General features: G+C 40.0%; 3 protein-coding genes across 3 annotated transcripts; 1 reads left to right on the top strand and 2 right to left on the bottom strand.

Moving 5' to 3' along the window:
- Positions 1–14341: 14341 nt before the first annotated feature.
- On the bottom strand, positions 14342–14914 carry LOC148122769 (interferon alpha-12-like). Its single transcript, XM_087903887.1, has one exon. The coding sequence runs from the start codon at positions 14912–14914 to the stop codon at positions 14342–14344; it is 573 nt and encodes a 190-aa protein (XP_087760013.1).
- Positions 14915–20693: 5779 nt separating this feature from the next.
- Positions 20694–22136, bottom strand: LOC125412580 (interferon alpha-12). The gene is made up of 2 exons (XM_087905012.1): positions 22111–22136; positions 20694–21306 (listed from the first exon to the last, which is right to left on the bottom strand). The coding sequence occupies exons 1-2, from the start codon at positions 22134–22136 to the stop codon at positions 20694–20696; spliced, it is 639 nt and encodes a 212-aa protein (XP_087761138.1).
- Positions 22137–22141: 5 nt separating this feature from the next.
- LOC148122770 (interferon alpha-12-like) lies at positions 22142–22714 on the top strand. Its single transcript, XM_087903888.1, has one exon. The coding sequence runs from the start codon at positions 22142–22144 to the stop codon at positions 22712–22714; it is 573 nt and encodes a 190-aa protein (XP_087760014.1).
- The last annotated feature ends 2191 nt before the right edge of the window (positions 22715–24905 follow it).

The following is a 24905-nucleotide window of genomic DNA, read 5'->3' on the forward strand; positions in this document are numbered from 1 at the left end:
TTTGTGTGAGTTTGTGTGTGTATTGCAGGAATGCATATGTGTGGTGTGCACATGTGTTTTAATATATGTATCTGTGTTTATGTGTCAAATATATGTCTTCTATGTGTGTGTGTATTTAGGAGGGTATGTGTAGGTTTGCATGTGTGTGAGAGTGTGTGTGTTTATTCCTGTGTATTGTACGAGTGTGTATATGTATGTGTTCAAGTGTGTGTGTGTGTGTGTGTGTGTGTGAGACTATGTGTTTGGAGATGTGTCTCTATTTGTGTGTGTGTACTTGTATGTAAGTATATATCTGTGTGTATCTGTGTGTTTCTTTTGTGTCTGTTGGTGTGTTTTTCTGTGTATATCTGTGTGTGCATTTTTGTGAGTGAATAAGTGTGATGGTAGGTGTGTGACTATGTGTATGAGTTTCTGTGTTTAGATATTGTGTGTATGTATATGTGAGGCTGTGTGTTTGTGGGAGTATTTATATGTTTATGTGTAAGTATGAATAAACAAGTGTATATAAATATGTTTGTATATGTTATGTGTGTGTGTGTGTGTGTGTGTGTGTGAGAGAGAGAGAGAGAGAGAGAGAGAGAGAGGAGACAGAGAATATGTGTCTGAGGCTGTGTTGTTTATGCAGAATATGGCGTCTTTGTGTATATGATGGTCTATGGCTAACTTACAGCAATAAATTCTCTATATTTGCTAATATATTCTCCATGGGTTCCAGGAATCAGACTCAGTTCATCAAGCTTGAATAGCGAGGCTTTCTACACAATCATTGGTTAAATAACTAATTAACTGTGATGTTTAAATTAACTGTTTATGTAAATTTATACTACAAATAATGCAGGCAATTTGAAGAATTCCATTTTAGCTGTTTAAGTGTTCAAAAACTTTAAAGTGGACCTCTACTTCAATATTTTCTAGGTTAAAAATTTTGGAACACAACTACATGATAACTTAAATACTTAAGTAAACAACATAAATAAAACAAAATAACTAATTATAAAATTAAATTTAATCCTCTTTGAGGAAATTTTAAGAATTTCTGTCTTTACAAGAGATGTGTCAATTTCAACAGATAGTGTATATCCCAGGTGTAACAAAAAATGACAATTCTCCTTAGAAAAGCAGAAACAGTAAAACAGCTTTCTGAGGGAAGGAGTGAAAGGGGAAGTAAGAAGAAAATCAACAGGGTTTAGAAAACATTCCCAGACACAAAAAGAAAATGACTTAAACCTGCAAAAAAACAACTGGAAAGAGAGGGGTGGGCTTTTAGAAAATGGTACTAGTGTTTTCCCTTATTTAAGAAACATGCACAAAAGATGATCTTCAGAGAACCTAGAGGGGAAGGTTCAGGACCAACAGCCCAGAGGACCAGCAGCTTCTGCAACATCCACAATGGTCAGACCCTGTGTTTCCCTGAATGCCTTGGTGCTGATGAGCTACTGGTCAACCTGCTCTCTGGGATGTGACCTGACCAGACTCATAACCTCAGAAACAAAGGAGCCTTGGCACTCCTGGCACAAATGAGGAGACTCTCCCCTCTCTCCTGCCTGAAAAACAGAAAGGACTTTGCATTCCCTCTGGAGAAGGTGGATTCCCAGCAGACCCAGAGGGCTCAAGTTGCCAGGTGGTGGAGCAGGTCTATAATCCTAGCACTCGGGAGGCCAAGATGTGCAGATCTCACAGTTGAGTTCAAGGCCAGCCTGATCGACAAGAGCTGGTTCCAGTCCAGGACTGCTAGGACTGTTACACAGAGAAACCATTTCTGGAAAAAAAGGAAAAAATGAGAGAAAGAGAGAGAGAGAGAGAGAGAGAGAGAGAGAGAGAGAGAGAGAGAGAGAGAGAGAACAAAAAGAAAAAAAAAGACGGCTGAAGCTATCCCTGCCCTGCTGCAGGAACTGAGCCAGCAGGTCCTGATCCTCTTCATCATCAGCTCGATGATTTGCAGGCCTATCTGATACAGCAGGTGAGGGTGTAGGAACCTCCCTGAACATCATGTATTTATATTTTGATTCGAATCAGTAGTAAACTTATAGTTCTGAAGTAGCAAAAAAAATATATGATTGAGGTTTACCACATTACAAAACTTAAGAAACTTTTGGTTAAGCCTGAGAATTGAGAAGGGAGGAAAGTTGAAGTTAGTGATATGGAGTGAGTTTCAGAGAGGTTCGAGACCACGTCTTAGAAATTTCCTAGCAGAAAGCTTTCCCAGGGAGATAGTAGCCTTCTTCTTTCCCACCCAGAAGCACAAGGTCACTTAGCTCAAACCAGCCAGCCACCTGGTACAAGCTGATAAAGATAGCCTAGCTCAAGGGCAATGGCCTCTCTGAAGGCAAGAAAAAGAGTCAAAATATGAGAGAGCAAAAGTCCTTGTACCCATGCCAAAGCATCTTCAAAGATTCTTTTTGTAAACTGTTTTATGCTGTTCTTTTCTGTTCTATGATTTGATGATGTATGCCTTTGCCAAGTTCTTTGATTGTAAAAAATATATAATCTTGCACTGAGAAAAGTAAAATTGCAGCAGCATTTTTCAATCACATTGAGGGTGTCTGTCTGTCATTCATTGCCGATGTCTGAAAACTTCCTGAGCCTTCGTCCTGATTCTCCCATGGTCTGAGTGGCTCACCTGAGCCGGTCCATGGCAGTTTTGTGGGGAAAAGATCTCGCTGTTGAAGCCGATGGATTGATTTTAGTCCCTGGAAACAAGTTGGAAAGAGATTAATGATGCCTGAAAATTGTCATCTGACCTCCTCGTGTGCTTAGTGGAGAACTGAAGCTCTATACACACACACACACACACACACACACACACGCACACACATATACACACATGCACACACACTAACACCCACACACATGCACACACAGACACACACACGTACACACACACATATACATAACACACACTGACACACACATTTGTTTTATTCATTTAATGTATTTATTATTTATTTTCAATGAACAAGATTTAGACCTTTGCTTCCTTGTTTACTTTAAGTGAAAAGTGATGCTCCAGGTCCCCCTTGGGCTTCCACAACTGGGCAGGGATTGGGCAGAACCTTCATAGCACAATCTCTTCAGAATGGAGAACCAGATGGTATTTTTCCTCTTTCTTCCCATAGGTGACACATACAGGCAAAGGGGTTCTCTGTTATTTCTTCCTCTCAGGAATGAATTCCTGCAGGGCTTGTGACTGTTCTTTTCAGGTAAGAACAAACACCCCCCCTTTTTGTGCCCACCACTTATGTAGTGATGTCTACAGAGTCATTCAACCTGTGACAATCACCCAGACTCTCAGTGCTGGTTCCTCCTTGGTGTGTATGTGTGTGCACAGTCTGATCCCAGGATGGTGATGCTTCTCCAGTACCATGGGACTTACTCAGTAGCTCTCAGATTCATTAGCCCTCTCTGCTGCACAGCGACACCGCACCTCCAGCCCTCCCTCTTGTATCTTACTCTGTGAGAGACGGCTTGCAATGATGACTCAGAACTCATACTGGATGCCGTGTCCTCTTGGTTTAAGTTTCATAAATCCTAGAAGGTTATTGCCTTTGTCTCTAGTTATCAATGTGAAAGGACTTTGTTTTCAGATGTGATCCACATGGTCATGTATCATAGAGACAAGAAATCCCAGACGTTAACTGCAAAACACTGGTTTGTCTACATTGATGGGAAAATCTTTTAGTTTGTGTTAATATCAGTTGATGTCTATCCACTTACATCTTAATAATGTTACCCATGACTTCTTCTTTCCTAAAAATGAAAAGTGAGTGGTAGACATGTCCAGGCTATTCTGTCAGAAAGAAGAGCTCTCTATTCTTCAACTGTGTATAATTTTTCCCCTAACTTTACTATTTAGGAGATAGATTAAAGGTGGATGCCAGCCCACTTATCCTTTCACCTTCTCTTCTTCACGGTGAAGACAGAGGGCATGAAACAAACAAACACAGAAAGACAAGGTCATTCTGACTGATTTTTCTTTTAAACTTTCCTGGGAAGCAATTCCTAATGTGGTTTTTGTGACAGAGAACAAAAATCTTACTCCATTTGAAATGAAACCAAAGAAAGTGACGTATCATACAAATGGGGAAACAATAGCAACACTGAAAGCAGTGCTTGAATCTGAAGTCATAAAACCCCTAGAAAAATAATTAATATGATATGAAACTGATTTTTTGTTCCTTTTTCATATATTTTATTATATGTTCCCTCTCCCTTCACTTCTCATGCTCTCCCACCTCCTCCCTTTCCATCCCACATCCACTCCTCAGAGGGGGCTATGTCTTACTTGGGGAGTCAACAAGGTCTGGCATACCATCTTGAGATAGGACTAAGACCGCCCACCTCTCTGTATGAGGACTGAGCAAGGTATTCCACCATAGGGAATGGGCTCCAAAAAGCTAGTTCTCCCTCTGCACCTTGGAAAAGTCCTTGTGCCCCTCCACTGCCAGCGCCCCCACCACATCAAGCCATATTACTGTCACCCACATTAGGAGGGTCTAGTTAGGACACATGCAGGCTCCCCAATTGTAAGTCCATAGTCTTTGAGCTCCCACCAGTTCAGGTCAGCTGTCTCTGTGGTTTTCCCCATAGTGATTTTGACGTCCCGTCTTCATATGATCCCTCCTTCCTCTTTTCAACTGAACTCCAGGAGCTCAGCTTGTCTGTGGGTTACTGCAACTGCTTCCATCAGGTACTGGATAGAGGATCTATGAAGACAATCAGGGTCCTCACTGTTCGGATTAAAGGGGAAGGCCCTTTCTGACACCCTTTCACTACTGCTAGGAGTCTTGGCTGGGGTCATCCTTGTGGAATCCTAAGAATTTCTCTAACACTAGGCTTTTCCCTAGCCCCATAATGACTCCCTCTAATGAGGTATCTCTTTCATTGCTCTTCCTGATCCCTTCCCTCCTCCAGCTGGGTCTTCTTGATCCCTCGTGTTCCCATCCTCCATCCCATCCCTTTTACCCCTTCCCAGTTTACCCAGTAGATCTTAACTTTGTTACTTCCTGGGGCCCTCTATGTGTGTCCCTCTTAGGGTGCCCGTTTTACTTAGCTTCTTTGGAATTGTGGATCGTAGCTTGGTTATTCTTTGCTTTATATCTAATATCCACTTATGAGTGAGTATTTGCTGTGTTTGTATTTCTGCATCTGGGTTGTCTCACTCAGAATGTTTTTTTCTAGTTTCATCCATTTGTCTGAAAATTTCAAAATGTCGTTGATTTTTTTTTTTTAGCTGAGTAATACTCCACTGTGTAAAGGTATCTTCAGTTGAGGGGCATGTAGGTTTTTTCCAGGTTCTGGATATTACAAATAATTTTGCTAGGAACATAATTGAGCACATGTCTTTGTAGCATGATTGTGCATCCTTTGAGTATATGCCCAAGAGTGGTATTGCTGGATCTTGAGGTAGATTGATTCCCAATTTTCTGAGAAATTGCCATACTTATTTCCAGAATGGTTATACAAGTTTGTATTCCCACCAGCAAGGAAGGAGTGTTCCCCTTACTCCACATCCTCTCCAGTATAAGCTGTCATCAGTGTTTTTGATATTAGCCATTCTGATAGGTATATCTCAGAGTTATTTTGATTTGCATTTCCCTGATGGCATAGTATGTTGAGCAATCCCTTAAATGTCTTCCAGCCATTTGATTTATTCTGTTGAGTATTATATTATCTGTTTAGACCTGCTTCCAGATTTTAATAATATGATTTGGTACTTTGATGTGTAGTTTCTGCAGTTTTTATATATTTTTGGAGATAAGCCCTTCTGTCAGATGCAAAGTTGGAGATGATTTTTTCCTATTCTGTAGGATGCCATTTTGTCTTATTGACCAAATTCTTTGCCTTACAGAAGCTTCTCAGTTTCAGTAGGTCACATTTATTGATTATTGCTCTCAGAATCTCAGCTATTGATGTTATATTTAGGAAGTGATCTTTTGTGCCAATGCATTCAAGACTATGTCCCACTTTCTCTTCTATTAGGTTCTGTATAACTAGATTTATATTCAGGTTTTTGATCCAATTGGATTTGAGTTTTGTGCATGGGGATAGATATGAATCTCTTTGCATTCTTCTACATGTTGACATCCAGTTATGCCAGCACCATTTGCTGAAGATCTTTTCTTTCTTTTTACTGTACAGTTTTGGTTTCTGTGTCAAAAATCAGGTGTTCAAGGGTCTGTGGGTTAGTATCAGGGTCTTCAACTTGCTTCCGTTGATCCACATTTCTGTTTTTATGTCAATGCCAAGCTGTTTTTATTACTGTAGCTCTAGAGTAGAGCTTGAAGTCAGGTGTAGCATAAATAATAAAAACCCAGAGACTGCTATTGGAGTTCATGTTGAAGAACAGAAAAGCAAAGCATCCAATGACTAGAGAGACATTTTACCTCTGCCTATTCTTCACACCAAAAGGGTCGGATGGTGTCTTCAGGAATCCTCAGACTCCGCACTCCAGTGAGTTCCTATCTCTTCCCCTTTATTTTCCTCTCTCCTCCCAGTCATATTGTTTCTATCTCCACCTCCCTAGTACTGGGATTAAAAGTGTGTGTGACTCTCAAACACTGGGATTTAATGTGTGAACCACCACCACCTGGATCTGTTTCTGGGTTTATCTTGTGGAGCCCAGTGTTACTCACAGGGATCTGTCTGCCTCAGCTCCCAAATGTTGGGCAGGGGTTAGAGGCATGCCAACACACCCTAGCCTCTAGTAGCTTAGCTTTGCATTCTGGTCTTCAGGCAAATTTTATTTAGTAAAATACAAATAAAATATCACTACAGTCAGGTATGGTGATGCTTCTAGAAGTTTCTTTATTGTACAGGTTTGATAGTTTTGACTATTCTGTTTTTTGTTGTTCCATATGAAGTGGAGTATTGTTCTTTTGGGGTCTGTGGAGTACAGTGTTGGAATTTTGATAAGGATTACATTGAATTTGTTTATTGCTTTTGGTAAGATTGCCATGTTTACTCTATTAGTTCTACCTATTCAAGAGCATGGGAGATTTTTCCTTTTTCTGATATCGTCTGCAACTTTTTCTTCAAAGCTTAAAGTTCTTGTCATATAAGTCTTTCACTTGTTTGGTTAGAGTTACCCTAAGATGCTTTATGTTATTTGTGGTTACTGTAAAGCATGATGTTTCTCTGATTTCTTTCTCAGTCCATTTATCATTTGTTTATAGGAGGATTACTGATTTTTTTATTTAATTTTGTATCCTGTTACATATTGAAGGTGTTTAGCAGTAGTAGGAGTTCCCTGGGAGAATTTTTGTGGTCACAAATGTATACTATCATTTCTTCTGAAATAGTGAAATTTTGACTTCTTCCTTTCCAATTTATATCCCCTTGATCTCCTTTTGTTGTCTTATTGCTCTAGTTAGAACTTAGAGCACTATATTGAATAGATGTGGAGAGAGTGGACAGCCTTGTCTTGTTCTCAATTTTAGTGGGATTGATTTGAGTTTTTCTCCAATTTGATGTTGGCTGTCAGCTAGCTGTATATTACTTTTCATTATGTTTTGATATGTTCTTTATATCTCTGATCTCTCCAAGACCTTTATCATGAAGGGGTGTTGGATTTTTTCCAAGGCTTTTTCAGCATCTAATGAGATGATCCTGTGTTTCTCTTTCCATATAATTATATGTTGAATTAAATTGGCAGATCTTCATGTATTGATTCATCCCCACATCTCTGAGATGAAGACTACTTGATCATGATGAATGGGTTTTTTTTTGATGTGCTTGGATTCAGTTCTTCAGTATTTTCTTGAATATTTTTCATCAGTCTCCATGAGGAGGATTGGTCTGCACTTCTTTCTTAGTTGCGTAATTGTTTGATTTGAGTATCATGGTAACTGTAGACTCATAAAAAGTTTGTCAGTACTCCTGTTTCTATTGTGTGGGACAACTTGAGGAGTATTTGTATTAGCTCTTCTTTGACATTCTGGTAGAATTTTGCACTGAGACTGTCTGTCAATGGGTTATTTTTATTGGGAGGCTTTTATAGATGACTTCTACTTCCTTGGAGGATATAGGTCTATTTACATTCTTTACCTGATTTTGTTTCAACTTTGTATGTAATACCTATACAGAAATTAGCCATTTCTGTTAAATGTTTCAATTTTGTGTAGTACAAATTTTTGAAGTATGACTTAATGATTCTCTGGATTTCCTCCACGTTTGTTGTTATATCCCCTTTTTCATTTCTGATTTTGTTAATGTGGATATCCTCTCTCTGTCTTTTGGTTAGTTTGGATAATGGTCTGTCTATCTTGTTGATTTTCTGAAAGAACCAACTCTTTGTTTCATTTTCTGTATTGTTCTCTTTGTTTCTTTTGTTTTATTGATTTCAGCACTCAATTTGATTATTTCCTCTCATCTACTCCTCCTATGTGAGTCTGTTTCATTTTGTTCTATAGTTTTCAGGTTTCTATTAAGTTGCTAGTGTGAGATTTCTCCATGTTCTTTATATAGGCACTTACTTAGTTCTATGAACTTTCCTCTTAGCACTGCTTTCATAGTATCCCGTAAGTCTGAGTACACTGTGCTTTCAATTTCTTTTTTATTTGTTCCTTGACCCAGTGATGATTTAGTTGCATGTTGTTCAATTTCCATGAGTTTTTAGGCTACCTGCAATTACTGTTGTTGTTGAACTCTAACTTTAAGCAATGGTGATCTGAAAAGATACATATGGTTATTCCAATATTTTTCTATATGTTGAGGTTTGCTTTGTTAAAATTTATATGTGGCAAATTTTAGAGAAGTTTTAATGAGGTGCTGAGAAGAAGGTGTGTTCTTTTGTGTTTAGGTGAAATGTTCTATAGATGCCTGTTAAGTTCATTTGAATCATAACTTCTATTAGTTCCCTTATTTCTCTTTAAAGTTTCTGTCTGGTAGACCTGTCCAAGAGTGAGAGTGGGATGTTGAAGTCTCCCACTATTAATGTGTGGTGTTTGGTGTGTGATTTGAGAGTTAATAATGTTTCTTTTAAATATGTGGGTGCCCTTGTGTTTGGGGCATAAATGTTTAGAATTGACACTTCATTTTGATGGATTTTTCCTGTGACAATATGAAATGTCCTTCTCCATCTCTTTTGATTAATTTTTGTTTGAAGTCTATTTTGTTGGAGCTTAGGATGGCTACACTCACATCTTTCCATTTTCCTGGAAAATCCTTTCCTAAACCTTTATCCAGAGGTAATGTTTGTCTTTGATGTTGATGTGTGTGGGGTTTTTTTTTTTGTCTGCAGCAGAAGGATGGGTCTCTTTTGGTATCCATTCTGATAGCCTGTGTCTTCTCATAGGTGAATTGAGATAATTGATATTATGAGATATTAATGACCAGTAATTATTAGTTCCTACTATATTTGGTTTTGTTATTGGTAGTGGTAGTCCTTGGGGTTTGCTGATGTGAGGATGAAGCTAACTTCCTTGGGTTGGAGGGTTTTTTTTTTTTTTTAGTACTTTCTGTAGGGCTGGATTTGTGGATAGGTATTTTCCAAATGTTCTTTCATCATGGAATATCTTATTTTCTTCATCTAGGGTTATTGAGAGCTTTGCTGAGTATAGTAGCCTTGCTGGCATTTGTGGTCTCATAGTGTCTGTAGAATACCTGTCCAGGACCTTCTGGCTTTCAAAGTTTTATTGAGAAGTATAATTCTGATTGGTCTGCCTTTATATGGTACTTGGTCTTTTCCCTTTGCAGCTCTTAGTATTCTTCCTTTATTCTTTATTTTGTATGTTTTGTGTTTTGATTAGTATATGGCAAGGGGACTTTTTTTGTCTACTGTATTTGGTGTTGTGTATGCTTCTTGTACCTTCATAGGCATGTGCTACTTTAGGTTTGGAGTGTTTTCTTATTCTATTCTTGCGTTGAATATATTTTCTGTGCATTTGAGCTGGAATTCTTATCCTTCTTTAATCCCTATTATTCTTTGGTTTGGTCTTTTATTGGTCTTTTGTGTTAGAAAATTTGTTGGCTTTAATATTTTCTTTGACTATTGAGTCTATTTACTGATGTAGGTGGGTCTTCTTTTTATTTGTTGCTTTCATTGTTTAATTAATAAAGAAACTGCTTGGCCTGATAGGTCAGAACATAGTTAGGCAGAGTAGACAGAACAGAATGCTGGGAAGAAGGCAGTGAGGCAGATGCCATGATTCCCCTTTCCAAGAAGGACGCTGGCTAGACTCATGCCGGTAAGCCACGACCTTGTGGTGCTACACAGATTATTAGATATGGGTTAATCAAGATGTGAGAGTTAGCCAATAAGAGGCTACAGATAATGGGCCAGGCAGTGTTTAAAAGAATACAGTTTCTGTGCAATTATTTCGGATAAAGCTTGCCGTGAGCCAGGCGGTGGGAACACAGCCCGTTGCTCCTATTTACAACAATTTACTCTATTGTATCTTCAATGCCAGAGATTCTCTCTTCCATCTCTTGCATTCTGTTGGTTTTGCTTGTGTCTTTAGTTCCTGTTTGTTAACTCAGATTTTCATTTTCATAATTCCTTCAGATTGTGTTTCCTTAATTGCCTCTGTTCGAATTTGCAAGTCTGGGACTGTTTTCTTCTCTTGTGTGATTGTTCCCCGCTCCCCAAGGGTTTCTTGCTTTTATTTGAGATATTTATTGATTTCTTCCAACTTTTTCTGTCTTTTCCTCACTTTCTTTATGGGAGCTTTTCATTTCCTCTTCTAGGGTCTCAATCATCTTTATAAAGTTATTTCTACGGTTGTTTCCTCCCACATCATCTGCGTTGGGTTGTTCAGGCTTTGCTCTTGAAGAAACACTAGTTTCTGGTGCTGCCATATTGCTCTTTGTGTTGTTGAATGTATTCTTACACTGCCGTCTACCCATGTCGTCCTCTAATCCCGACAGCTGGGGTCTGTTGTTCCAGTCATGACTCTTACTCCAGGTGTTGCTGGGGCCTGTGGCTCTTGTGGACAATGTCCCTCTAGCTGCAGGTAAGGCTGGTGGTGCTGGTGCTCAATGGTGCAGTGGAGTTTGGTTGGTGGGAGAGGGTGCTGCTGCCTGGTCTCTGGGGGTTTGTAGATGGGAGAGGTGTTGGGGGGCTAGGGCCTAGGTAGCAGGGATCTCCAGTCAAGATATCAGACACTCATTTGTCCCTCCTTGTGCAGGTGAGCCCCATGGGTCCGGTTGTCACTTGTGTGGTGGGGGATAGTTGGTGGGAGAGGGTGATGCTGCCTGGTCCCTGGGGGTGCTGTATATGGAGGTAGGGTAGGGCCTAGGATCTAGAGAGCCAGGCTCTTCAGCCAGGGAAACTGACATTTTCCTGTGTCCCCCACCAGGTACAGGTAGAGTAGGTAGTTCCAGGAGGCAATGGTGCAGTAGGGGATGGTTGCAGGTAGAAAGTCCTGTTGTCTGGTCATCTGGTGTCTCACACCTGGCTTCAGATCACAGACTTCTGATGGATTACTGCATCCCTCAACCTCATCAGAGAATACTCTTTTTTGCATTTATTGGCAGATTGTAAACTAAGAGATACCAAACTGACTACCAAGCAGAGAATAAACATTGGAAGAGTTCTCAATCCTAAATATGATATTTCTATCCCATTCTCCCCTCCCAAACTCAAGAACCAGAAGATGCAGTGGAAAGAGTGTAAGATCTAGAGGCAGGGGAGGACTCAGCAAGAGCATTTTCAGGATACAACAGGATACTTGCACATATGAAATGACCATGGCTGTGACTGCTGACCACAAGGCCTGAACACATCAACCCAGACAAAAATCCCTACTTGGAACTGTCAGGAAGTCAGGAGTTTCCACCCTAAGATGAGTATCTATTGATAAATTATGTATATTTTATTTATTTTTATTGAGCTCTATATTTTTCTCTGCTCCCCTCCCTGCCTCTTCCCTTCCTGCTTCAGGCCTCCCCCCAAGGTCCCCATGCTTCCAATTTTTTCAGGAGATCTTGTCTTTTTATACTTTCTACTTCCCATGTAGATTAAGTAAGTCTATGTAAGTCTCTCTTAGTGTTCTCATTGTTGTCTAAATTCTCTGGGATTGTGGGTTGTAGGCTGGTTTTCTTTTGCTTTATGTTTAAAAACCACCTATGAGTGAGTACATGTAATATAATTGATGTTCTGTGTCTGGGTTACATCACTCAAAATAATGTTTTCTAGCTCCATCTGTTTGCCTGCAAAATTCAAGATGTTGTTATATGTTTCTGCTGTGTAGTGCTCCATTGTGTGAATGTACCCCTTTTTCCATATCCATTCTTCAGTCGAGGGTCATTTAGGTTGTTTCCAGGTTCTGGGAATGACAAACAAAGCTGCTATCTATGTTCAATTTATGTATTTTGTCAGATGCAGTGATTCAACCTCAGACATCGGGTCATTGAGAAGCTATCCATGCACCAGTAAATAACCCTATATCCACGCACATACATGCATATGATTGTACGTGGGCACTCAGCACACTCAGGGTTATCTAGCGCTCATTTGCTTTCTCTGTCTCTTTATTCCATGCACTTTTTATGAACTTAATGGTGCCTCTGGTTGGTGAAAAGCAGTGTGTGGGCCGATCTTTATATGAAACACTATGTACATATAAATAGTATTTTCATAATCACATTTGAATTGTGGGTTTACATATTCACATATCATTCATTTAAGTATGTGCAAATTCATTTTCTGGACCAGATACAATGTGCATTCTGTAGATAAAGGATGAAGGAGTCTCTCACTGCTATTTCAGTATCAGAATCTTCCCTACAAAGCATACACTGAGCTGCACTACTACAGCTGAGGATGAATACAGCTGAATGAGGATTTTTAGCATCAATTTCATCTTTGAGATGTTAATCTTGAGCCTCTGCTTCTGGGTGTTTCTCACTATTTCTAGTACAAGTTGTGATACTAAGTAAAGGATGCTCACAAACATAGTCTCAGCATAAAATATTTAAGTCTAAAACTTAAGGTAGGTTTATATGGGGCATCCTGAGGTTAACATGATGATATCTGTTTCATTAAAATAGAGGGTATCTGGGTGTTTAACTCAGTGTTACTCACAAGCCTGAGTCTGAAGACATCCAGTCTGACAATTTTATCTTAATTCCACCATCAGATTTGTTGTACTATATGGAGAACCTTAAACTAAGCAGAAAAGTGCACAGTTTTCTTTATACCACTGTAGTCTTACAATGGAAACTCACAGTTATAGTATACTTACTCACTTAAGGTGAAAATGTTGATGAGGGGTGATGGATGAGTATGTGTATGAAAAAAATCAATCCATGTAGGATTCTCTTCCCAGTTATACAATTGAAGCCTGAAAGAAAATTCAGAGGTGGAGAACTCAGCTGCCTCCTTGAATTTTTGAGTTCATTTGTGAAAGAATTTTTGCTGTGTTTTAGAATATAAAATTGTGCATTCAACAATCACAAAAATAAACTTTACAAAGAAGATAACACATGTAATTGAAAGGCAATAGTCGGGTTCTAAAGGATTTTTTATACATATATCAAATCCCTGGCTATATTGTTTCCAAAGGATTTTTCCTAAGGCTATTATGAATGGGGTGATTGACAGATTTTTTTTTCTCAGGTCATTTGTTAGTGGTTTACAGGGTGGCTATTCACTACCGTGTGCTTTATTTTCATGCTGTGGTACATGCCTCACTAATGATAGTCTCCCTTAATGTTTAAATCCTAGATGTTGAAAGTAGAATACTAGGTCCCAGAGTCATGCGGTTCAGAGGCTGCTAATGTCAGGGGAATAGTTGATTAAAGGGGAATAGGTAAAAATTTGACAGAAGCAAGATTTTCTGACCTATTTCTTCACAGTGTGATGACAGTCCATACAGAATTATGAGAAAAGCAGGAGAAATGGAAAGACAGGATTTTACCAGCAATGAGTGAGAAGCGCGGGAAGGGTCTATACACTTGTCTGAAGACTGTGTACCATCACATGCACCCACAATACTTTGTACCCTAAACATGTATGCAATATTTACTGCAGAATACCAATTTGAACTTTAAAAATTTTGAAGGGAGGTAAAGAATGAACAGATAAAATCAAATTGATTAAGTAATAATTTATAGAGAATTCAAATATATAAAAATTTAATGACAAAATGTTACACTACATAAATACTTGATAAATAAATAGGTATATAGATAGGCAGACAGACAAACAATCAAATGAATGGATCAGAGGTTGTGGGGAATAGTCCCTTTACAGATAGAAAGGGGGATTGTTCATCCCTGCTGAAACATGTAGGCAGGATGACTGAGTTCATGACAAATGAGTGAGGTTTTTGTGACTGCAGATTCTGAGCAGAGAGGTTCAGGGTCCTAGTCCAGGAGAGTTTCTTCCGCCTTGGTTCAGGACTTACTCCTTCTCCTCACTCAGTCTTGCCAGCAACTTGGCTGAGGAAGACAGGGCTCTCCAGACTTCTGCTCTCACCACCTCCCAGGCACAGGGGCTGTGTTTCTTCTCTCTCAGGTAGGCAGTGATCCTGTGGAAGTATTTCCTCACAGCATCCAGGGAGTCTTCCTGGCTCAGGGGAGGTTCCTGCACCCCCACCTGCTGCATCAGACAGGCCTGCAGGTCACTGAGCTGCTGGTGGAGGCCAGTGCTGAATGTGTCTAGGAGGGTTGTCTCCCAAGCAGCAGATGAGTCCTTTGAGCTGAAGAGGATGAGGACCTGCTGGGTCAGCTCCTGTAGGACAGGGATGGCTTGAGCCCTCTGGATCTGCTGGACATCCACCTTGTCAAGAGGGAAAACAAAGTCCTTTCTGTCCTTCAGGCAGGAGAGAGGGGAGAGTCTCCTCATTTGTGCCAGGAGTGTCAAGGCTCCCTTGTTCCTGAGGTTATGAGTCTGAGGCAGATCACATCCCAGAGAGCAGGTTGACCAGTAGCTCATCAGCACCAGGGCCATCAGGAAAGCACAGGGTCTGACCATTTTGGTTGTTGCTGATGTTGCTGGTTCTCTGGTCTGTTGGTCCTGAACCTTCCCCTCTAAGTTCTCTCAAGATCATCTTGTGTGCATGTGTCTTAAATAAGAGAAAGCACTAGTTTCCACTTTCTGAATGCTCTCCCAGTATCTTCTCACATCCTTTTCACTTTCTTTAAATCATTCTCTGCTTGAGTCTGTCCAGTTTTAGCCATTTTTTGTTTCCATTTTGTTTCCTTTTTCACTGTTCCCCCCAACAAAACTTCTTTAGAGTTTATTCCTAAAACAGAATGTTGTGACATTTTATAGTGCAGATATACCTTATTTGTTTGAAATTACTCACATGTAAAGAATGACACTTTCTTTTAATAATTGTACTGAAAAGTTATCCAATGCAATACTGCAATTGAGGTTTTTGTGATATTTTTATTCTTAACATACTTATTTAATTTGTAATGTAAATTTTGTTGCAAATTATTTTTTCTTAGTTTACAGTAATGATGTTTGATGCAAGGGTACTGATAAAATCTTACATATGTTTACTAAGAATTTAAAAAATGAGTTATATGCCATGTTTTGCTTATATCTGTGGACTGTCTGCCCATTTCTGAATAGAACGAGAGGGTGAGAGGATATAGGGGCGAGCTTGGAGGGAGCTTATCATATCCAGCTTTGTTCTAAAAGTTTCAGCCTTATTCTCTGCACTGTTGCATCTCTGTCCTTGTGATTTAAGGGATGCTGTCTCGGCCCATTGGTTTCTTTAGCTGGTTAGTGCTCCAGAAGAGTTTTCATCAGAATGAAGAACAGGTAGAACATATCTGTGCTGCTGCCATCATGACCTATATAGTGAACAGAGCTTCTCTGATATTTCTCTTCCTCTCCATCCCTCTTATGAACCAGTGTTTTAGGTCATGGGGTTGTGCTTCACAGTTCCTTCAGTCAGGATCAGTGTAGACATCTCTCTTCTGTCCATCATTAGTGCATTGAGTGTTCTTTAACCAATAAGTTACACCTATATTGAATGCAGTTTTATTTTGGTGTGTATGACTTTAGAGACTCTGACGCCAGCTGCTGGTATTTCCCCAGGTGCCTTATTCAGTGCTGTTCGAGTCTACTCACGCTTCCTGTTGCACAGTGGCACAGTGTTCTAAGCCCTCTTCTTGTACCCTAATCTCTGAGGGTGCTCACCATATCTTGATGACTTCAGTGCTCACACACAATGTGGTGTTTACTTGGTTTTCAACATCATAAATCCTAGAGGATCACTGCTCTGATTCTAGTGGATTTGCTAGCAAAGCTTTTATCTTTAGCCCTGACCTCACTGCCAGGGGTCAGTGTCAGATGCCCAGATGTTAATAGCAGAAGACTCCATGGTCTGTAGGGATGTGTAAACATTCCAGTTTGTCCTGAAGACATTTCTAATAGATCAAAATTTGTTATTTTTCCAAAAATTCTTTTTTATGATCAATGTTTAATCCCTGAGTGCTTGCTGTGCCTGAAGTTATTCGGTGGAAATACAGAGCAGAGGACACCGACAGCAATGCCTCTGATTGGCTGTTAGCTATCTGGAAGTTTTGACCACAGATATTCACCCAGTTGACTTTAGTAGTAAATACCACCTCTGTCTTTGTCCAGATGAAACATAAACAGTGGAGAGCTTTGAGGTATTCTATCAGACAGAAGAGCTTCAGTACTGCCAATTTGCAGAATTTCTCAATTAATTTTTCCATTGTGATGCTGGCTTCATGGGTGATGTCATTTCTTTTGAAATTTCATGGAATTGAATGTTTTATTTCTTTTTTTCAGTTTCCTAGAGAGAAGATACTGACGTTGCTTTGTAGGATTGAACTGAAAATGCGATATCACTTGAAATAAAGTAAAAGAAAGGAAGTGATGTCATCCCAATGGGGAAACAATAACAACAATGTTCAAATTGAATGTTCAATGGCCATAAAATAAAATAATTTTACATATAACTTAGTTCAGTTTGAAAGTGATCTGTAAACCCCAATCAAAACTTCAATAATTTTCTTCTCGACAACATCAGTCTTAACACACTATGGAAGCAGGAAGCTGCTAGGTAGCAGGACTGTAGAGGAGAAGAGCAATGGCTGTGGTGTCTCCGTGCCTGATTTCTTACATCACTCTCCTCCTCACAGAGGACAGGGACATCTCTACATCCTCCAGAGAACTTTCCTCTTGCAATAGAGAGAACCTTCCTCTTGCAATAGATGGCTGCACACAGACACACACAAATGGTCAATCATAGATCCCTTTACTCCTCCTGTTCCCTTCACTTTACCCTCAACTCCACTCCCTATCTACTCCTCAGAGAGGGCAAGGCACATTTCTTTGAGGAAGGACCAAGACTCTCGCTACTGTATCTAGACTGAGCAAGGTATTCCTCTAAAAAGAATGGGTTCCAAATAGCCAGTGCAAACAGTAGGGATAAATCCTGGTGCCACTGCCAGTGGTCCTGCAGTCTGCCCCAGCTATACAACTGTCACCCACATTCTGAGGACCTAGTTTGGTTCTATGATGGCTCCTTCCCTGACTGGCTGGAGTTGGTGAACTCCCATTAACTCAGGTCAGCTGTTTCAGTGAATGTCCCCATCATGATCTTGACCTTTTTGCTCATATTCTCACTCCTCCCACTCTTCAGATGGACTTTGGGAGCTCAGTCCAGTGCTCCGATGCAGGTCTCTGTCTTGTTTTCCAGTTACTGGATGAAGGTTCTAGAATGATATTTAAGATATTCATCAGTGTGACTACAGGGCAAGGCCATTTCAGGCACCCTCTCCTCTATTGCTTAGATTCTTAGCTGGGGTCATCCTTGCAGAATCCTGGGAATTTTTCTAGTGTCAGGATTCTTACTAGTCCCATAATGGCTCCCTCAATTAAGATATCTCTTTCCTTGTTCTCATCTCTGTTCTTCCCCCATCTTGACTATCCCATTCCCTCAAGTTCTCCTCCCTCTTCTCCTTCACTCCTCCCCGCTTCTGCACTCCCTTGCCTCCACCCCACCCCAATGCTCCCAATTTTCTCAGGAGATCTTGTCAATTTCTTCTTCCCAGGGGAATTTATATATCTTTTTGTTAGGGTTCTCCTTGTTACTTAGCTTCTCTAGGGTTATTTATCCTTTGCTTTACAGCTCTTTATCTTTTGCTTTAGAGCTAGTTTCCAGTATTAAATAAGTACATACCATTGTTCATCTTTCTGGGTCTGGGTAAACTCACTCAGGATGGTTTCATCTAGTTCCATCCATTTCAAATTTCAAGATGTTATTGCTTTTTGCTACAGAATATTGCTCCATTGTGTAAGCGTGCTACATTTTCTTTATGCATTCATTGGTTGAAGGGCATCTAGGTTTTTTCCAGGTTCTGGCTATTACAAATAATACTGCTTTAAACTTAATTGAAAAACTGTCTTTATAGTATGATTGAGCATCCTTTGGGTATATGCTCAAGAGTGGTATGGCTAGGTCCTGTAGTAGGTTGATTCTCAGTTTTCTGAGAAACTGACATACTGATTTCCAGAGTGGTTGTATAAATTTGCATTCCTACCAACAATGGAGGAGTATTCGCCTTACTCCACATCCATGTCAGCATAAGCTATCATTGGTGTTTTTGATCTTAGCCATTCTGACAGGTATAAGATTATATCTGAGTCATTTTGATTTGCATTTCCCTGATGGCTAAGGATGTTGAACACTTTTGATGTGCTCTTGGAGTCTTTTTGCAAGTATTTTATTATTTTTGCAACAGTGTTCATGAGGGAGTCTGGTCTGTAATTCTCTTTCTTGGTTGAATCTATACGTGGTTTTGGTATCAGGGCAACTGTAGCCCCATAAAAAGAGTTTGGTAATGTTCCTTTTGTTTCTATTATGAGGAGTAATTTGAGGAGTATAGGTATTTGTTCTTCTTTGAAGTTCTGGTAAAATTCTTTTTCCGGTTGGGAGGCTTTTGATGACTGCTTCTATTTCTTTGAAGATTATAAGTATATTTAAATTATTAACTTAGTCTTGTTTTAATTTTAATATGTGGTACTTATCCAGAAAATTGTCCATTTCTTTTACATTTTCCATTGTTGTGGGGTACAGTTTTTTCATAGTATGACCTAGTGATTTTCTGGATTTTCTCAATGCCATTTCACTTCTGATTTTGTTATTTTGGATGTTCTCTCTCTGTCTTTTGATTAGTTTGGATAAGGGTTTGTGTATATTGTTGATTTTCTCAAAGAACCAGCTCTTTGTTTCATTGATTCTTTATATTATTTTCTTTGTTTTTATTTCATTGATTTCCACCCTCAATTTGATTATTTCCTGAACAGGCATTGCTAACACCCCACTGGAGGCCTTACACGCTCTGAGATCTGGGTGGTGGTTGGGGAGAAGGTGGGAGAAGTGGGAGGAGGAAGAAAGGAGAAAGGAGAAACTAGTATTGGTATTTAAAATAAGCAACATTGTTTAAATAATAATAACAAATGAAATTGAGAGGTATTAGCAGCATCACTTTCAGAGAAATTTCACTTACCTTGTTACATTTATTCCAATAGGTGTTTTTTGAGGCTATTATGATAAAAGTTTCCCTGGATAATTTTCATGTCAATTTGATACCAGCTAGGGTCATGTGGGAAGAAGGAATCTTCTTAGAGAAGGTTTCTGTATAGAATCACCATGTAGAGAAGTCCCTAAAGCACTTAATAACTGATGTCTGCTGTAGAAGTGCCCAGGTCACTGTGGCACTAGGCAGGTGGTCCTTGACAGCATAAAAAGCAGGCTGAGCAGGACCATGAGCCATCAAGGCAATAGGTAGTGCTCTTCCATGACCTCTACACCAGCCCCTGCCTTCAGGTTTGTGCCCTGTTCAGGATCCTGCCCTATCATCTCTCACTAGTGGAATATGTTATGAATTTTAAACTAAAATAAATCCTTTCTACTTCTAGGGGTTTTTTAACACATCAACATAGACTATCACCAAGAAAGGACTGATCCCCCAATTTGTCAATGTTTCACACAACTCTGTAGCAAAGTTCTCTTTTGTTGTGTGCTGTTTTTCATTTGGGCTTTATGATCTCACTCATCTTTGGAATCCAAATGAGTTAATCTGCTAGAAGGTGAGAGTCAAATATCAGTGATCAGAAGCCTGAGAAGTCAGAGGGAGGTACAGTCTAGCAATAGTTGCAAAGAGACTAAGGCGCAGTATGACACAAACAAGATGCTGGGATTCCTTCGGCACAGCATGCTGGCTATACATACAGAAGTTACTATATAATGGAGAGGAGTAAGATTTCACCATCAATAAATAAGAACTGTGAGGTGGGTCTACCAACTCACCTGTTAGGTCTGTTCAGAGCACATTACTTTCCTACTGAGTCCAGATATATAATATTTATGATGACAGAGTTGAAAAACATCAAAAACTTTTTCAAAGATCTAATGGTTGACAGTAAGATCAAACATGTATAGTAAAAAAAATTTATTGGCGAGGAAATGAGTTAACGATATTGGTTTGATACATAAAAGAATATATAAAATTCCATGGTATTATAAAATAATTAAAATCTTGTGAATAGTAAAACAAGCAGAAAAATACATAAATAAATAAATGTCTGAATAAATAAACAAAAACCCTTACAGATCAACACTATATAACTCGATATTATGCCAAATATTCAGGTAAATGGAAACAATGATGTCAAAATACACGAGCTCTTGGGGAAGGCAAAATCTCCCCAGGGAGGTTCAGTGTCCTAGTCCAGGAAAGTCCGCTCCACTTTGGCTCAGGACTTACTCCTTCTCACTCAATCTTGACAGCAACTTGGCTGAGGAAGACAGGGCTCTCCAGACTTCTGCTCTCACCACCTCCCAGGCACAGGGGCTGTGTTTCTTCTCTCTCAGGTAGACAGTGATCCTGTGGAAGTATTTCCTCACAGTCACCAGGGAGTCTTCCTGGCTCAGGGGAGGTTCCTGCACCCCCACCTGCTGCATCAGACAGGCCTGCAGGTCATTGAGCTGCTGGTGGAGGCCAGTGCAGAATGTGTCTAGGAGGGTTGTCTCCCAAGCAGCAGATGAGTCCTTTGAGCTGAAGAGGATGAGGACCTGCTGGGTCAGCTCCTGCAGGACAGAGATGGCTTGAGTCTTCTGGATCTGCTGGGCATCCACCTTCTCCAGAGGGAATGCAAAGTCCTCTCTGTCCTTCAGGCAGGAGAGAGGGGAGAGTCTCCTCATTTGTGCCAGGAGTGTCAAGGCTCCCTTGTTCCTGAGGTTATGAGTCTGAGGCAGGTCACATCCCAGAGAGCAGGTTGACCAGTAGCTCATCAGCACCAGGGCCATCAGGAAAGCGCAGGGTCTGGCCAATGTGGATGTTGCAGATGCTGCTGGTCCTTTGAGTATTTTGGACCTGAATTATCCCTTCTCAACTCTGTCAAAACCATCCTGTATTAATGTGTTTTAAATGAGGAAACCCTAATTTTCATCCTTTAACGACAATAACTTGTTTCCCATTTTTTTGTCATCCTTTAATTCATTCTTTGCTTGTGTCTGGGCACTTATTTCTCTATAGTTTTTTTTATTGCTTTTGTTTGTTGGCTTTTGATGTGAGTGTCCATGTGTGCCAGGCAGGAAGTCAATGGCCAGTTGCTACCTCAGTAAAGCCCTGTCTTCCTTTTGTGACAAGTTCTCTCATTTAAGCTGGGATTCGTCAAAATAGTTAGATTAGCTGGACTGAAGCTCTGGAGTCTGATCTGTGTCTCCTCCCAAGTATCAGGATTACAGTCAGGTGTTTCTGTGCCTGACTTTCACATGGGTGCTGAAAAGTCAATCAGGTACTCAAGCGTGCGCTGAAGGTACGTTAAAACAGAGCATTCAATAGAGTCTAAGTAAAATTGTGGATGAAATTCTTTCCATTCCTTTTATTAGATGAGTAAATTTCATCTATATATACTGTGAAAGTCTTCATTTAGTAGAAACTTGTTAGTTAACTTTGTTAAGATCAGCAGTGAAAGTGAAAGCAATAATGAAAACCAAAATGTTGGAGACAAAATGCCCAGACATGATCATAGATTGAATGTAAGAAGTGAAAAGAGAATTGGGAAGCAAGGCAAGGGCATTCAGAAAATGGAAACTAGTGTTCTCTCTTATTTAAGACGCATGAATAAGGCAGGTTCTTCAGAGAACTTGGGAGGAAGGTTCAGGACCAACAGACCAGAGGACCAACAGCATCTGCAACATCCACAATGGCCAGGCCCTGTGTTTCCCTGCTGGCCCTGGTGCTGATGAGCTACTGGTCAACCTGCTCTCTGGGATGTGACCTGCCTCAGACTCATAACCTCAGGAACAAGGGAGCCTTGACCCTCCTGGCACAAATGAGGAGACTCTCCCCTCTCTCCTGCCTGAAGGACAGAAAGGACTTTGCTTTCCCTCTGGAGAAGGTGGATGCCCAGCAGATCCAGAAGGCTCAAGCCATCCCTGTCCTGCAGGAGCTGACCCAGCAGGTCCTCATCCTCTTCAGCTCAAAGGACTCATCTGCTGCTTGGGAGACAACCCTCCTAGACACATTCTGCACTGGCCTCCACCAGCAGCTCAGTGACCTGCAGGCCTGTCTGATGCAGCAGGTGGGGGTGCAGGAACCTCCCCTGAGCCAGGAAGACTCCCTGGATGCTGTGAGGAAATACTTCCACAGGATCACTGCCTACCTGAGAGAGAAGAAACACAGCCCCTGTGCCTGGGAGGTGGTGAGAGCAGAAGTCTGGAGAGCCCTGTCTTCCTCAGCCAAGTTGCTGGCAAGACTGAGTGAGGAGAAGGAGTAAGTCCTGAACCAAGGCGGAAGAAACTCTCCTGGACTAGGACCCTGAACCTCTCTGCTCAGAATCTGCAGTCACAAAAATCTCACTCATTTTATCATGAACTCAGTCATCCTGCCTACATGTTTCAGCAGTGATGAACAATCCCCCTTTCTATCTGTAAAGGGACTATTCCCCACAACCTCTGATCCATTCATTTGATTGTTTGTCTGTCTGCCTATCTATATACCTATTTATTTATCAAATATTTATGTAATGTCACATTTTGTCATTAAATTTTTATATATTTGAATTTTCTATAAATTATTACTTAATCAATTTGATTTTATCTGTTCATTCTTTACCTCCCTTCAAAATTTTTAAAGTTCAAATTGGTATTCTGCAGTAAATATTGCATACATGTTTAGGGTACAAAGTATTGTGGGTGCATGTGATGGTACACAGTCTTCAGACAAGTGTATAGACCCTTCCCGCGCTTCTCACTCATTGCTGGTAAAATCCTGTTTTTCCATTTCTCCTGCTTTTCTCATAATTCTGTATGGACTGTCATCACACTGTGAAGAAATAGGTCAGAAAATCTTGCTTCTGTCAAATTTTTACCTATTCCCCTTTAATCAACTATTCCCCTGACATTAGCAGCCTCTGAACCGCATGACTCTGGGACCTAGTATTCTACTTTCAACATCTAGGATTTAAACATTAAGGGAGACTACCATTAGTGAGGCATGTACCACAGCATGAAAATAAAGCACACGGTAGTGAATAGCCACCCTGTAAACCACTGACAAATGAACTGAGAAAAAAAATCTGTCAATCACCCCATTCATAATAGCCTCAGGAAAAATCCTTTGGAAACAATATAGCCAGGGATTTGATATATGTATAAAAAATCCTTTAGAACCCGACTATTGCCTTTCAATTTCATGTGTTATCTTCTTTGTAATGTCTATTTTTGTGATTGTTGAATGCACAATTTTATATTCTAAAACACAGCAAAAATTCTTTCACAAATGAACTCAAAAATTCAAGGAGGCAGCTGAGTTCTCCACCTCTGAATTTTCTTTCAGGCTTCAGTTGTATAACTGGGAAGAGAATCCTACATGGATTGATTTTTTTTTTCATACACATACTCATCCATTACCCCTCATCAACATTTTCACCTTAAGTGAGTAAGTATACTATAACTGTGAGTTTCCATTGTAAGACTACAGTGGTATAAAGAAAGCTGTGCACTTTTCTGCTTAGTTTAAGGTTCTCCATATAATACAACAAATCTGATGGTGGAATTAAGATAAAATTGTCAGACTGGATGTTTTCAGACTCAGGCTTGTGAGTAACACTGAGTTAAACACCCAGATACCCTCTATTTTAATGAAACAGATATCATCATGTTAACCTCAGGATGCCCCATATAAACCTACCTTAAGTTTTAGACTTAAATATTTTATGCTGAGACTATGTTTGTGAGCATCCTTTACTTAGTATCACAACTTGTACTAGAAATAGTGAGAAACACCCAGAAGCAGAGGCTCAAGATTAACATCTCAAAGATGAAATTGATGCTAAAAATCCTCATTCAGCTGTATTCATCCTCAGCTGTAGTAGTGCAGCTCAGTGTATGCTTTGTAGGGAAGACTCTGATACTGAAATAGCAGTGAGAGGCTCCTGCCCCCTTTACCTACAGAACACACATTGTGTCTGGTCCAGAAAATTAAGTTGCACATACTTACAATGAATGATATGTGAATATATAAACCCACAATTCAAATATGGCTATGAAAATACTATTTATATGTACATAGTGTTTCATATAAAGATCGGCCCACACACTAATTTTCACCAACCAGAGGCACCATTACATCCATAAAAATTGCATGGAATAAAGAGACAGAGAAAGCAAATGAGCGCTAGATAACCCTGAGTGTGCTGAGTGCCCACGTACAACCATATGCACGTATGTACGTGGATACAGGGTTATTTACTGGTGCATCGATAGCCTCTCAATGACCCAATGTCTGAGGTTGAATCACTCCCTCTGACAAAATACATAAATTGAACATAGATAGCAGCTTTGTTTGTCATAGCCAGAACCTGGAAACAACCTAAATGCCCCTCGACTGAAGAATGGATAAGGAAAAAGTGGTACATTCACACAATAGAGCACTACACAGCAGAAACAAATAACAACATCTTGAAT

The sequence above is a fragment of the Myodes glareolus genome, chromosome 3, assembly GCF_982192425.1.
Source record: "Myodes glareolus chromosome 3, mMyoGla1.1, whole genome shotgun sequence".
Lineage (NCBI taxonomy): Eukaryota > Metazoa > Chordata > Mammalia > Rodentia > Cricetidae > Myodes > Myodes glareolus.

Excerpts from the sequence above, each read along its gene's own strand:
- LOC148122769 (XM_087903887.1), bottom strand. The coding sequence starts at position 14,914 with ATGGTCAGACCCTGTGCTTTCCTGATGGCCCTGGTGCTGATGAGCTAC.
- LOC125412580 (XM_087905012.1), bottom strand. The coding sequence starts at position 22,136 with ATGTTGCAGATGCTGTTGGTCCTCTG. Across the intron at positions 21,307-22,110 it reads CAGATGCTGTTGGTCCTCTG|GTCCAAAATACTCAAAGGAC; the intron begins GTCTGTTGGTCC and ends GGGATAATTCAG.
- LOC148122770 (XM_087903888.1), top strand. The coding sequence starts at position 22,142 with ATGGCCAGGCCCTGTGTTTCCCTGCTGGCCCTGGTGCTGATGAGCTAC.